The 14362-nt window shown below is 35.6% G+C and overlaps 3 protein-coding genes across 4 annotated transcripts; 2 read left to right on the forward strand and 1 right to left on the reverse strand.

Annotated features, from left to right (window-relative positions):
- Positions 1–1370: 1370 nt before the first annotated feature.
- Positions 1371–4393, forward strand: LOC118055370 (ABC transporter G family member 1). Its single transcript, XM_035067252.2, has 8 exons — positions 1371–1780; positions 1988–2067; positions 2192–2662; positions 2755–2841; positions 3014–3139; positions 3204–3395; positions 3489–3575; positions 3658–4393. Exons 1-8 carry the CDS (start codon positions 1441–1443, stop codon positions 4348–4350), a joined length of 2076 nt encoding a protein of 691 aa, XP_034923143.1. The 5' UTR covers positions 1371–1440; the 3' UTR covers positions 4351–4393.
- A 1739-nt stretch (positions 4394–6132) lies between these two features.
- LOC118055273 (polyadenylate-binding protein 2) lies at positions 6133–8928 on the forward strand. Of its 2 annotated transcripts, none has more exons than XM_035067120.2 (6): positions 6133–6303; positions 6423–6525; positions 7535–7608; positions 8002–8193; positions 8327–8454; positions 8574–8928. In XM_035067120.2, the coding sequence occupies exons 1-6, from the start codon at positions 6250–6252 to the stop codon at positions 8620–8622; spliced, it is 600 nt and encodes a 199-aa protein (XP_034923011.1). In that variant the 5' UTR covers positions 6133–6249; the 3' UTR covers positions 8623–8928. The 2 variants fall into 2 exon arrangements, with proteins under 2 accessions (XP_034923011.1, XP_034923012.1); XM_035067121.2 differs by having other exon boundaries at positions 6133–6297.
- A 1815-nt stretch (positions 8929–10743) lies between these two features.
- Positions 10744–11867, reverse strand: LOC118055272 (protein EXORDIUM-like 2). Its single transcript, XM_035067119.2, has one exon. The coding sequence runs from the start codon at positions 11784–11786 to the stop codon at positions 10896–10898; it is 891 nt and encodes a 296-aa protein (XP_034923010.1). The 5' UTR covers positions 11787–11867; the 3' UTR covers positions 10744–10895.
- Positions 11868–14362: the final 2495 nt, after the last annotated feature.

Genomic DNA, 14362 nt, shown 5'->3' on the forward strand with positions numbered 1-14362 from the left:
GAATGAAATTAACAACACATCATGAGCATATGGTCGCAACTAGTTCTTTTAGTAGTTATGATGGCTTGTCCTTTAGTGCCAATCAAGAAAAGGCACTTGCGCCGATTTGTAATGTTGTCTCTTCCAGCGTGGTTCCACAGTGCAGCGGTGGTGTGCCTTCACAGCAGGGTCAATTCACCCGCAAGTACAAGGCACATTAGAAGGATGACCTTTCAATGTAGGCTTATTGTGATTTTAGTTTTTTTTTTTTTAACTTATAACATAATTTGTGAACAACTAATTAATATTTTATTTATTTTCATGTTCAGAAACATTAAGGTTGTCTGAGTAATAACATCGGCGTTTAAATTGTCAATGAAGATTCCATTATTTCAATGGAGTCAGGTTTCCAGACATCTTGATTGGAGACCTTATATAGATGCATGGTTTCAAAGATTTGAGATTGATTTTAACTTCTAATTTTATTAATTTTTAATAAATAATTTTTTTATTTTAAATAAATTATTTGTATACAGAACAAATTTGAATGGGATAGTGCACATGATAATGTTGTGAGGAGGGTGTTGGAGAATTATGCAGCAACTAGGTAACATCGAAAACAATACGATATTTTTTTCAAAAAAAATTATGTTTTGAGATCTAATACGTCATTAACTCATATAAAATTCGTTGATGGAAGTTGGTAGCGTGATTTTTTGTATGAAACACAAAAAAAGCTAAAAAATACGCTAGAGATAACGGTCTACAAGGCTGGAATAACGTGATGGTTTGAAGGAATTTCAGGTTGCCATACATCTCGGAGAATATATGACCGTAATATATCCTGCACATGACGTTTGAGCGGTTCATACGGCACTCACAATCCGGTGCTGACAATCAGAACCGGTAAATTCATGGTTCGATGACCACGCACACCGACAACTCCGTTCCGTTCACTACATATGTGAAATTGATGATTAGATTAATTTTAATGAAATCTATCATTAATTAATTTGTTATTATTTATAAATATATTTAACTTGCAAGATATGCCACAATCATCGGATCAAACAAAAATTAACACAAAAACGTATATGTGCAATTGTTTCTAATGTGTTTTTTAACATTAAAAACAAATTAATTGTAAATCAAAAGATTATTGTATACATTTAATTAAATAAATCAATAATTATTTATGTTAAAAAAAATCATTAATGATAACCCCAAATTGAACTGGAAAGTTGAAAGATTGATGTAGATAACAATCAAAGCTTTCATACATAAAATATAAACCACAAAATCTTCCTAATCTGGTTCCATTCCATCTCTTGAACATTGAAAGACTTGTAATCCCATGAAGATCCCCTTATAAACACAAGCCTTTGTCTTGGACATTGCCTACGTCCAATATCTTAAGACACGCCACTCATTCCCTTGCGCTCTCAACCCACACGTTCCACCATGTCTTCTCTTCCTTACCCTTCCAAGCAATCGTCTGCAAGCGATCATAGGCTTAATTATCAGTCAACATCTTTGCGTTATAACCAGGAAATTAAGGCCACACTAGAAGTAAAAACTGTTGTTCCACCGCGAAGCAGTAGGGGAGGAGGAGAAGGTGCAGCCACTGATCATAATGGTGTTTTCTTGACTTGGGAGGATTTGTGGGTGACTGTTTCCAATGGGAAAAAAGGCAGTAAATCAATCCTTCAGGGCTTAACTGGTTATGCTCAGCCTGGAGAGCTTTTGGCTATAATGGGTCCTTCAGGCTGTGGCAAGTCAACACTTCTTGATACATTGGCAGGTAACTAATTAAATAGTACTCAGCTTTTGGAGCATGCACATCACAACATATCTGATCCTCTCTGCTAATGTTGATCAAATCTTAAAAAACAAGCTCCCATACATTATAAGATCACAATAACACTAATCAAGCTGATCTGCATAATCTTTCTTGACAGCTGATTTATGTGTTTCAAATGTTATAGTTTGACTTGAGTTTCTGTTGCAGGGAGACTGGGTTCAAGCACACGACAAACAGGAGACATACTAATCAATGGCCACAAACAAAGGCTGGCTTATGGTACATCGGTAAGGAAAAACAGATTGAAGAAAATGATGAAAACATTATGAATTTTATATCATAAACTATAATATTTGAATAATCTTCGACAAATATTTTCTAAAAGGTTTTTTTTTTCATTGACGCATACAGGCTTATGTAACTCAAGATGAAATCTTAATCACAACATTAACAGTCAAAGAAGCTGTGTACTACTCAGCTCAGCTCCAATTGCCAGACTCAATGTCAAGGGCAGAAAAGAAAGAGAGAGCAGAGGTGACAATAAGAGAAATGGGGCTGCAAGATGCCATGAATACAAGAATTGGAGGGTGGGGATCTAAAGGACTTAGTGGTGGTCAAAAGAGGAGAGTGAGCATTTGCATAGAGATACTAACACATCCGAAACTTCTCTTTCTTGATGAACCCACAAGTGGGCTTGATAGTGCAGCATCATATTATGTCATGAGCAGAATTGTTAGATTTGACCGCAAGGATGAAAATAGAAGAACTGTAATTGCATCCATTCATCAGCCAAGTGGTGAAGTCTTTCAGCTTTTCGACAGTCTTTGCCTGCTCAGTGCTGGTAAAGTAGTGTATTTTGGCCCAGCTTCTCAAGCAAATGAGGTATTTGAGCATCAAAATTTTGTAGGCTTAGTTGATCTAATATAGGAATTAACAGCTTGACTAATCCTCATCTTTATTTTGTTTCAATATAGTTTTTTGCCTTAAATGGCTTTCCTTGCCCGACTCTCCAGAACCCATCCGATCATTTCCTGAAAACCATAAACAAAGATTTCGAAAGGGTATGTTGTCTTGTCCAAGGTCTGGCTTTACGGTATCTTTGGTTAATTAGTATATAAGGATAGAAGAGACGGAGACAATTAAGTATTGATTGGTTGAACACCAATGTAGACAATGGTGGCTTAAAGATTCATCTTAAAATGTTCATAAAAATTCTGATTATGTTCTTCACAGGATCCTGAACAAGGTTTAGAAGATGCAATTACCGCAGAGGTAGCGATTAATAGTCTTACAAAGGCGTATAAATCTTCAGACCATTATCAACATGTTAAAAGACTAGTCACAGAAATATGTGAAAAGGTATACTCTAATTCCCTCCCAATTTTCTAAGTGATAATTCCATCTAACAGTCAGATGGATACAGGATTGTAGGACATTAGAGGAAAGAAGCCATTCTAGCTTCCTTACTCAGTGTCTTGTGCTTACAAGAAGATCTTTCGTAAACATGTATCGAGATCTTGGGTACTATTGGTTGCGGGTCGCCATCTATGTCTCATTAGCATTAGGCCTTGCCACTTTGTTTTACAACCTTGGATCTGATAATGAGTCAATTCAGGTATGACATAATATACAACTCAACCGGCCTTGATTTTATTTTATTAATTACAACTTAATTAACATGGAGCCTAACAAATCAATATGGTTTCAGGATAGAGGTTCTCTGCTAATGTTCATAGCTTCTTTCTTAACGTTCATGACAATTGGAGGATTCCCTTCTTTTGTGGAAGATATGAAGGTATAGACATAAATCAGTGCAAATATATTTATGTTCCAAATTGTATGTTTATTTCTAAATGTTTTTCTCCTCTTGAATCCAGGTATTTGAAAGAGAAAGGTTAAATGGGCACTATGGTGCCACTGCTTTTGTTTTTGGCAACACATTCTCTGCCTTTCCATACCTGTTACTGATATCAGTAATTCCTGGAGCAATAACTTATTACCTTCCTGGACTTCACAAGGGATATGAACACTTCATATACTTTGTTTTAGTATTGTTTGTTTGCATGATGTTGGTGGAGAGCTTAATGATGATCGTTGCGAGTATGGTGCCAAATTTTCTGATGGGAATAATAACAGGATCTGGGATTCAAGCTTTCATGATTCTAAGTGGAGGGTTCTTTAGATTGCCAAATGATCTCCCTCAGCCATTCTGGAAGTATCCCATGTACTACATTGCCTTCCATAAGTATGCCTACCAAGGAATGTTCAAGAACGAATTTGAAGGACTAACATTTCCTAGCAATCAAGCCGGATGGCCACGGACGATTCCCGGCGAACAAATTCTGAGAGATCGATGGCAAGTGGAGATGGGTGTCTCCAAGTGGGTTGATCTTGCCATTTTGCTTGGAATGGCGGTTCTATACAGAATTTTGTTCTTGGTTATTATCAAGACCACAGAGAAGATAAAACCTATTATTGCAGCTATTTTATCGGTACCTCCCAAGCAAACAACAGAAATCATGGAAATCCCCTTAACTACACCTTTGCATAGGGATCAATCTGTAGTCTAGGAGGATCAAAATATCGCTTATGTTAACGAGCATTGAAGAGTAGATTTACTCTGTGTTGCAAGCTCTCAATTTGTTCTCTAATATTAGGTTTACAAAGCTGCAGACGAGACCATTATGGGAGCTCAAAGGCTAGCTTCTTTCAAGAAGCTATGCTTGGAGCTTTGAGTCCAACCTCTTAAAGACAATGTAGAGGTTTAGTGTATTGTTAAGGTCTTGACTGATTGTGTCTTAATATATAAATAACACAAATATATATATATATATATATATATATATATATATAGAGAGAGAGAGAGAGAGAATTTAAATCAATATTAAAGTCTTGCCTGATTGTGTATGAGTATATTTTTTTTTTTAACATAATAAAAGATATATAAGCTGTAAAAAGCTATTTGGTATTATTATTAAAATTGATCTAGTATATATGTTAATTTAAAAAAATTTTTGATTTAAATTTTTATGCAAATTAAATTTTAAAAATTAAATTATATGAAAATTGTTTTAATATGACCTAATCAATTTTGTTAGTCTAAAGTTAACCTAACCAACTAATCCAAAAAATCTAATGATGAAATTAATAATAAAACCTCTCAACTTAACTTCTTGTCCAGTTTGAATTTAATATTAAACTATGTAAGATTTGCATTGATGTAATTAATTTGATTTGGTTAATTTAAAAACAAGTTGATTATTAATAAAAGTTTAAGGATAAAATAAAAAAAATAAAAAAATAAATTGAAAGAAAAAAAAGAGAGAGATTAAAAATAAAGATAAAAGGGGCTTTACTGTTTATATACAAATATTGTGCTTTATCCGATATGTCATTTCATTTCTTTTTAGCAATGAAAAATTATTTACAATTTATGTAAATCCCTGTTTGTTTATTTAGCATAGAAAGTAATTCTATCACGTTAAAAATAAATGTAATAAATGTCTTATTTAGAATTATTCACAATTTTTAATTGAACCTCGCTTGACCTTAGACATCAATCTTTTCTTATGCAATATTGAGCTTATAGATTGGGTGACCACAAACCTAGTGACATCACATTCTTCATGCCTTCATAAATTTTCCAAAAAGAAAAATTAAATTGAGGATGGTCGGTCAAGGGATTATTTAATCATAGAGATTCATTAATTAATTTTTACAAACTATAAAAACTAAATAAATTATAATTAACTTATAAGAAAATCTTGTGTTTTATACCGATATGTCACTTCATTTCTTTTTTGACAATGAAAAACTATTTACATTTTTATGTTTGAGTTCTTTTTATGTAATAAATTAGGTGTATATACCATGATTGTAAATTTTGAATCAACTTGAAAGGTTAACCCTAAACTTGGATTGATCTTAAAAGCATAGAAAAAAAATCTAATTAACCTAGTTAAAAAATTAAATTAACTTGTTGATCTAATTATATTTTACTTGATCTAGTTAAAAACCGATTCTAAACTTGCTAAGAAAATATTTTTTAAAAATAATAAAAATAATATGATTTTGATATATTTAAAATAAAAAATTTAAAAATCATGGCTCCAAGTTAAGTTTTGCAACTATAAAATAAACGAGTCATCATGCCTTTCATATCCATACACACATATATAAACAAAACTATTAAAATGAAGATGGTCAACGACAGTCAAGAGATTATTTAACAAATTTTAAACTACAGATACTGATTAATATGTTTTGAGAAATTATAGGGACTAAAATTCAATAAACTTGAAACAAAATCCCGTGCTGTGTATGACATGTCGTTGCATTTCCTTTTTTGCAAGTGAAAGAATTAACAGTGGAGAGAATGGTAGTGTTAAGTTAATAACTACATTTTGCCATCAAGAATTGTGAATCGCTCGCATTCTTCACAGAGAGAACTCGAGAAGGAGGGAGGCAGAATGGACGGTGACGATGTGGACATGGCCGCTGCAGAGGCCAACGAATCTGTACCAGTATTTTTTTTTTGGATCGATTTTTAGTTTTTGATTGATATAAAACACAAAAACCTTAATGGGATTTCAATTAAGATCGAAAAGAGAAATCTAATTTTGGGTTATGGTTAAAATTGTAGGAACTTGATGATATGAAGAAGAGACTAAAGGAAATGGAAGATGAAGCTGCTGCTCTTCTTGAGATGCAGGCCAAGGTTGAGAAGGAAATGGGCTCTGTACAAGGTTGTAACTTTGGGTGTTTTTTGGGTATATGCAATTATGGTCTAATGGGTCTTTGTTATTTTTTATGGGTTTATGGTTTTTTTCTGTGTTGTTTTTTAATCTGTTAGCATTTTTGCTTTTAATCAGTGTTGTGGTAGGGATGATGGGTTTATTGGAGATTGGAGGATAATGGGGCATTGTGGTGAGGATGGACATGTTAGTGTGAGTTTAGAAGTGATTTTTTTTTTTTTGTGTGTTTGTGTGGCTTTAGGGTGAGGTAGTTTGTGTTCCGTGGTACTGGCCTTAGATTGGTGAATGTTTTGTAATATATGTTGGTTTCATGTTGGTATAGATTTCTGTAATACTGGCCTTAGATTGAGATGTTTCCTGAAGTGATTTTTGGCATTGTGGTGAGGATGGACTTGTTAGTGTGAGTTTAGAAGTGATTTTTTTTTTTTGTGTTTGTGTGGCTTTAGGGTGAGGTAGTTTGTGTTCCGTGGTACTGGCCTTAGATTGGTGAATGTTTTGTAATATATGTTGGTTTCATGTTGGTATAGATTTTTGTAATACTGGCCTTAGATTGAGATGTTTCCTGAAGTTAGTTGAATGTTAGAAATGCAATAGATTTATGGTTTCGGAGAACTTCTGTTATTGAGATGAGAATGTTCTGTAGACTCTCAAGGGCAAGAAAGATTTTAGGGCTTAGGACTTTTATGTCATTGATTCTTTAGCTTCACGCTACTGAAGATTTAACAGGGGCATTCCACATTGGTCATTTGTATCAAGCACTTGCATTTGACTGAATGGTTATTCTATTTGTTTACCATTTTCTATTTTCTCAATCGATAATGCTCCTAAGTCTTGGCCCTTAAGTTAACAAGAGAGATGCATCACATGTTGAATTCCTATACTTAAGATATTATTTTATGTGTCCCTTCATTGGTTAATGGAAGTGAGTTGGAATAGTAACTGCAATGATTGATTTTTGTTTTTGCATCTCTTCCTCCTTACTGTTTCTATGTGCAATCAGATCCTAGTGCTTCAGCTGCTACATCCCAAGCAAATAGAGAGGAAGTAGATTCTCGATCAGTGTTTGTTGGTAATGTGAGGCCTCTTTTCCTTATTATATGTTTGCCTTCAAAGAGTTATTGTAGTGTCAAAAACTTGTAGTGTGGATTTTTTTGGCTGGTTGCTTGTGTTACATATGTTATCAAAATGATTTCTTAACCTGGGGATAGAATCAATATTCTACCTGCCCTACTTTTTTTGTTTGGTTTACTGTAAAAATAAAGTAAATGAAATTGTTAAAGCCATACATGCATAACAGAGACATTGGGATAAGTGCTTTTTGGGATTGAACTTTTAGTGTTCTTGCAAACTAAAACGGTGGCATGGGCAAAAGCGTGGCTATCTATAAGAAGCAACACAGATTCCCCTGCCTTGCTCACCCTTTTTTTTTATAGCACTATAAGATTTTTATTCTTAACTTGGTTGCAGGTGGACTATTCTTGCACCCCTGAAGAAGTGCAGCAGCATTTTCAGGCATGTGGGACAATAAATAGGGTCACTATCCGTTCTGACAAGTATGGCCAACCAAAGGGTTATGCATATGTCGAATTCCTTGAACCAGAGGCTGTGCAGGAGGCTCTCCTTCTGAACGAGTCTGAGTTACATGGCCGCCAATTGAAGGTAAAGAAACTGTATTTTTCTCCCTATCTAATTGCAATCTTCAGTCCCTTAACCTCGATGACCTTAGGTTCTATTCTTTCTTTTCTCTAAACTATCTCACAACCACAAATTGGTTTGTTCTGTGCTTTTGCAGGTAACTGTTAAGCGGACCAATCTACCTGGGATGAAGCAGTTTCGTGCTCGTCGACCCAACCCATATATGGGGTTTCCACCCAGGGGCGCTCCTATGCCTCCTTATCTCTTTTCTCCTTATGGATATGGGTACACTATCTAAGAAGTGCATTAAATTTCTTAATGAATAGGCTTTTACTTCTTGCTTTTTCTGTCTTGATCTATAAGGAGCAATGATGGTCATTTAGCATATTTTCTTTGCACTGCAGGAAGGTTCTGAGATACAGAATGCCAATGCGTTACAGCCCCTATGGCTGAAATACTATTTTGTTTGAGGCAGCATTGCCAGCAGAGAGATACATCTAACAAAATTTGTACTCTCTTTTCTTCTCACATGTTTTAATCATTGGGAAAGATGAACAGAAGATTTTTCCCTGCTTGGGTTGTCGCGTTGAAATGTGAGAATTGGAGCTTTATGCTGTTCATGGTAGACAATGAAATCAAAATGCCTGCTTCTTCTGTACTGCCTAAAAATATTCATGCTTGAGCTATCTTGAAAGCTTCCTCTGGTTGCAATATTATAGTTTTTGTCAGGTACATTGCTGCCTGTGTCTTTTGCTTAAATTAAGCCTGCTTTCTTTCTGTGGAACTTTTCTGTTTGAGATGTCAACTGATGTTGCTATGGTTATCTTGACTGCTTTTCGGACCATCAATTTTTCTTACCCTAAAGAGAGTACCATCCGCCTAAAAGCTTAGTGCTTGTTTTTGTGGTTGAACATGTTTTTCAGAGTGCTCTTCTCTTGAAAAGTATTAAATTGATTTTTTTAGATGCTTTTCATGATGTCTTGATGTCAAAAATTTTAAAAAAAATCTGAAAAAAATTTGTTTTGATGTATTTTCAATTGAAAAGCACTACGCGTTGCTTTACCAATGAACTATGTTAGTGGACATGAGTATGATTTTATGGGGTATTTTTCAAGGCCTGTGATCTTGCAGGTGCAAGGAGCTTACTACTACTAAGCCATTCCAATTGATTTCCAACTCTAGATTCAGTTTGTGAGCTTTTTGTCGTTTAAATTGTGTTAGCTTGAAGTATTTGTCGAGATAGCATTACTCAATGACTCGAGCATTGGCAACGCAAACGAATTCTTCCTGAGTTACCAACAATCTAGAATCTTATCCGAATGTAAAACCCAAATGGGTCTTGTGTTTATTAAGATGATTATAAAACTGAAAATTAAGTTTCTGCCATTACATATGATGCATGAATGTTAGATTTGTTAATGGATGATAGATACAACTTTGACCCACTTTGCCTAGTTACAAGACTCGGCCAGGTGGGTAATGGATGACAGGTGCCATTCATGACTTGCTTACTGAGTTGATAAAACCTTGGCTGCTTCTGAACTTGCAGCTGATAATCCAATCATGACCGGAAAACGAGTGCTTGCTCTTACCTGTGGGCATTAGCTTGCCATAAAAATTGTGGGTTTCAGCCTCTTTTACTTTCCTCTTGAGCTGGTTTGTTTGCTTAGTGAGCTATGAGACTTTGTACTGTAGGCCTCTGTCAGATTGCTGGTAGATGTGAAATGAGCTTGCCCATGTATAGTTATGGCTGATGATTATTAGACCATCCTTCCTACCCGCTCATCATGGCACAAGGCACAGAGTGCTTCGTGATTTCCACAGCTTGCGTCACTATGACCAGAAGTTAAGACAATCAAGGCAAGCATCATGGCAATGTGTGACCCAGACTGTTTTGATTGGCACGTTACCATGCTTGCTTCGACACAAATATAGGAGTTGGTTACGAGGCTTTTCTTTTCTTCCATGTACAGTAGATATATAGTGATGGTGTGTTGGAGAATGTACAAAAGTCATTGGTACTGCAAATATGTACTGTTTAGTACCCATCTTTGTACTGTTAGGGCAAAGACATGAAATTTAAAGAACATGTTTCACATGGCTGAAAAGCAGGCAAGTGTTTTTTGATTACTTTCCAAGAACAAATCAATCTGACTGGACGAATCCAATGAGAAAAAGAGAGAACCACCGATGGTGTTATGACTGGAGTGAAAACATGCAGATAAGTTCATCTCAAGTTACATTTTACCTCCAGAAAATGAAGAGGTTAAGATTTCAAGAAGAATCCAAGGGAGGCATTTAGTCACAGGTGTTGAAATTGCTTGATCTTATCCTCTCATGTCACATAACATGATCCTGAGCTAATTAATGGTCCCTACAAAATCATTGATGGCTAAAACCCATAATATAGTGAAATGCACCTCATCATTCCCCTAAAGCTGTCATTATGGTCTCCTAGCCTCCAGCATCATTCATGCGGGCACACCCCCTTCGGCTTTCATTACCCTCATCTTTCCTAGAAACCAAACAGAATTACCCCGTTGAATCCTACAAATTAATTCAAACCAATCCCACTTTACACATCAACTGTTTTTTTTTATTATAATATTTATATCTCTTCTGCATTTTTCATAAGGAGAATTTACATGTCACCCAAAAGGACAAACTAGTCCATCATCATCAAGTCTAAGAGAGAGAAAAAAGAAAGACCCAGGACCCGATTTTTTTTACACAAGTGTCTTGCAGGCACTTGATTTTGGGTCCCACATAGCAGGCAACATATACTTCCTTCCATTGACACCATAAGCATTGTAGCTAGCACCCGTGACCTTATCAACCAGGACCCGACCCGGATAACCTGGATAGGACCCTGACCCGAAAATCCCAGTACAAGCCGAAACAGCCTCCAAAGGAGCAGTGGGCGGGCCCTGAAAGTACCCACTGTTGAACGGATTGGTAACGGTGTTAGCCAACAAAGTAGCCAGGTTGATGATCATTCCGTCAACTCCTACGTCCCCGTTAGGTGCCACCAAGGGTGGTGTCTGTGGGCCGTAGAGTGGCTGGTGAAACGGCCAAGCACACTGGCCCGGACACTGAAGGTCCGAGTTACCGACCCAAATGTAGGTTCCTCGACCCGACCCGGATTTTGTTGACCCGTGTGTCCCACACCTGTTCATGCAAAACCCATCAACGGCAACATCTTTTGCCGTCAGAACAACGTTGATGGAGTTCAGGGTGAAATGGGTTTTCGAAGCCAGAGCTACCAAATGTTGGCTCTTCAAGATTTTGCCTAGTGTTAACTCTTCATGAAGTATTTGATGACCTACGGTGAGTGAGGATGAACCACCACGGTACATCTCAGTTGTCTTCCACCATGAAGAGGTGGCAGGAAGGGGGGCCCCTTTGGAGTTCAAAGAGTTGATGAAGTCAACGATTATAGACCGTTGGATAGGTGTAAACTCGCCATACCAGATTAGATTAACTGTGATGTTTCCTTTCAAGAGGATGCCGTTGTGGTACTTCAGCACCAAAGGTTGTTCTTGAACCAAAGCTGAGAGTGAAGGGCTAATGAAACAGAAGAGGAAAGCAAGAGTGGCAAGGTAGTAATTAGAAGCCATTGGTGGGGGTACGGAACGGAAACTAAGGGTTTCTCGAAGAGGGAAGATTGTGTGGGATTGGCTTGTGGAGGAAGAAGAGGGCGATGGGCTATTTATAAGAGGGAGAAGAGTAAGGGAGACAGCTGGTGGGGGAACTGTGTCAAATCAAGTGAAGGACACATGGAATGGTGTGATTGGGAGGGAAGTGTGAAGAGGAGTCTCTGCCAGGCTGTAAGGTTCTTAGGTGGTGACGTGGTGGTGGTATGTGGAAGGGTGGGAAGGGTGGGTTTGGTTTTTTATTAGAAGGTGTGATGATAACTTTTGGGTTTTTGGAGTTTTCATGCATGAAATGGAAGCGGAGAAAAGGGCTGCTGATGAGATTAGTCATAGTTTGATAACTATGTACTATATCATGTAAAACCAGATAAATGGAAAATATTTCAATGTCTAAATGTAGTATATTTACAGTTTCACAGGTTATAATTGAAAAAAAAAAGTACTTTCTTCTATATATTTTTTTAAAATGAAATAAGTAATATAATTTGATATAATAATGTTTTCTATAAAAAAAAATCTTATTTACTAGTTATTTAGTATCAAATAGAATAACTCAATGTGATAGAAATAGTATTATTTGACAGAACTAAGACTTTTCAAGTTGATGCAAGTGATGGAGATATAAATAGAAATAGTATTATAAATGATTTTTCATAAACTTAGTTTTTTAAATATGATTAAGGTATGTGATGTAACTTTTCAGTCAATTATTGATCTTAATCGTAAAATAATGTAACCTTTACTAAAATTTTATATGCTAAAACTAAATTCACTTTATGTTCTTCTTAAAGAAAAATCATTCATGTTTATAGCAAAATATTCATGAACATTTTATATATTCTCTTCTATTTTTTTTTTTTTTTTTGAGAACTAATGAAAAGGAAAGAAATAAACTTTTTGATTAACCAATAGAAGTGGTAAAACCCGAATAAATATTTTTTAATGGATGATGAGCAACTGAAAAATTATTAAAATAAGGTTATTTTATTTTTTAAAAAATAAATATTATAAATTATGTTGATCTATAACCGAACTTAAAAAAAATAAAATAAAATCATAATATCATCATTGATTCTGAAACCTCTACCCTCGTCAAATCAAACCTCTCTATAAATCATAGATCCATGGCATCAGAAACTAGTGGACCACAAATTGTAAAATCATCTTCTTCAAGGTGGTGGACAGAGGCTAAGGAGCTAAGGTCTGGTGCTCGACTACCAGAGCTAGCTCCTACTGCGTAAATGGAGATGTGATGTGGCCCACAGTCTCTGAGCTTTGATGACATCAAGCATTTGGACACTACTGGAAGCTTGTTGCAGACTTCGATGGTAGTGTTTCAGTGCCCTTTTCTTAAATAAGCATTTATTTAAAATTGTTATTTAATATTCTGCTGCTGAATACACGCATGATTTTTATTATATTCAGTGGGGTCCTTGGGCTCAGTTCCCCATGCTTGCTCAAGAGCTATGGCCATGGATGATGGACCCCTCCCCCTTTGAAAGGTGTGGCCATGCTTGTTTTGTGTTCTTCTTTCTTCCTCCAAGAGAAGAGAGGATAGGAAAGGGAGTTATGCTTCCTTTTTTTTTTTTTCTTTTCTTTTTATATATAGAGCAATGAAAATGTTTTTTGAATTAAAGTTGTGTATGTTGACCACTTTTCTATCATTTAGTATGAAATAGTTAGGTTTAAAGTTTCAATCACCCTATTAAAACAAAATCAATTATAAACTTAGTTACATATGTATAATTAATTAAATAACTTATTTATATCTTTTCATCGAATCAATCAATCGTATTGATTTGATTGACTCTATGATAAGATATTTATTATACCTATTAATCTTTGCTTTTTTTTTAGTACAAAGGTTTTTTTAAGAAGAAAAATAGTAATGTTATTTGAATTAGATTTCATTGACTTTTGACAAGATTGTTAACCTGAATTAATTATAAAATAACATTGTTAAATAGTTTTATATTAAGATTGTAGAGATTTTTTTTTTAATTTGACCCTATAATATCTCATATTGGTTGCAAGTTGATAAATTACTTCAATTTAACCAAGTCAATGTCCAAAAGTGTTTATAAACAAACTTAATCAGAGATAGACTCCTAATTAACAGGTCATTAGATCAACCTGTATTTAAGCTTCGTTTAACTATGTGGTTTTCAACAGCATAAAAAAAAACAATCAGCAATGAAACATGGTTCCAACCACTTAACCAAAACCGCTTAACCACACAGTCACAGGCTATACAATAATGTTGTGAAAGGAGTAGGAAAGCTAGAAAACAAGAACGGTGGGGTTCGGTTCTGGGTGGGGGTTGGTTCGTGGCCTGGAAACAAGAGGAGGCAAAAGTTGTGGCCGTCCCAATAGGGTTTTTGAATTTCTCCAAATACAGCCCTTTTGCTTTCTGGGCAAATGCAATATTGCATTGCCCATTTGCCCGAGCATGCCCTGCCCAAATGGGGCCGGTGCCGACTCTCTGTGCTGCCACACTTGACTTCTACTTTACATGATTTGCAATTGCTGGCATGCATTTC

This window comes from Populus alba, chromosome 1 (assembly GCF_005239225.2).
Source record: "Populus alba chromosome 1, ASM523922v2, whole genome shotgun sequence".
NCBI classification, from domain to species: Eukaryota; Viridiplantae; Streptophyta; class Magnoliopsida; order Malpighiales; family Salicaceae; genus Populus; species Populus alba.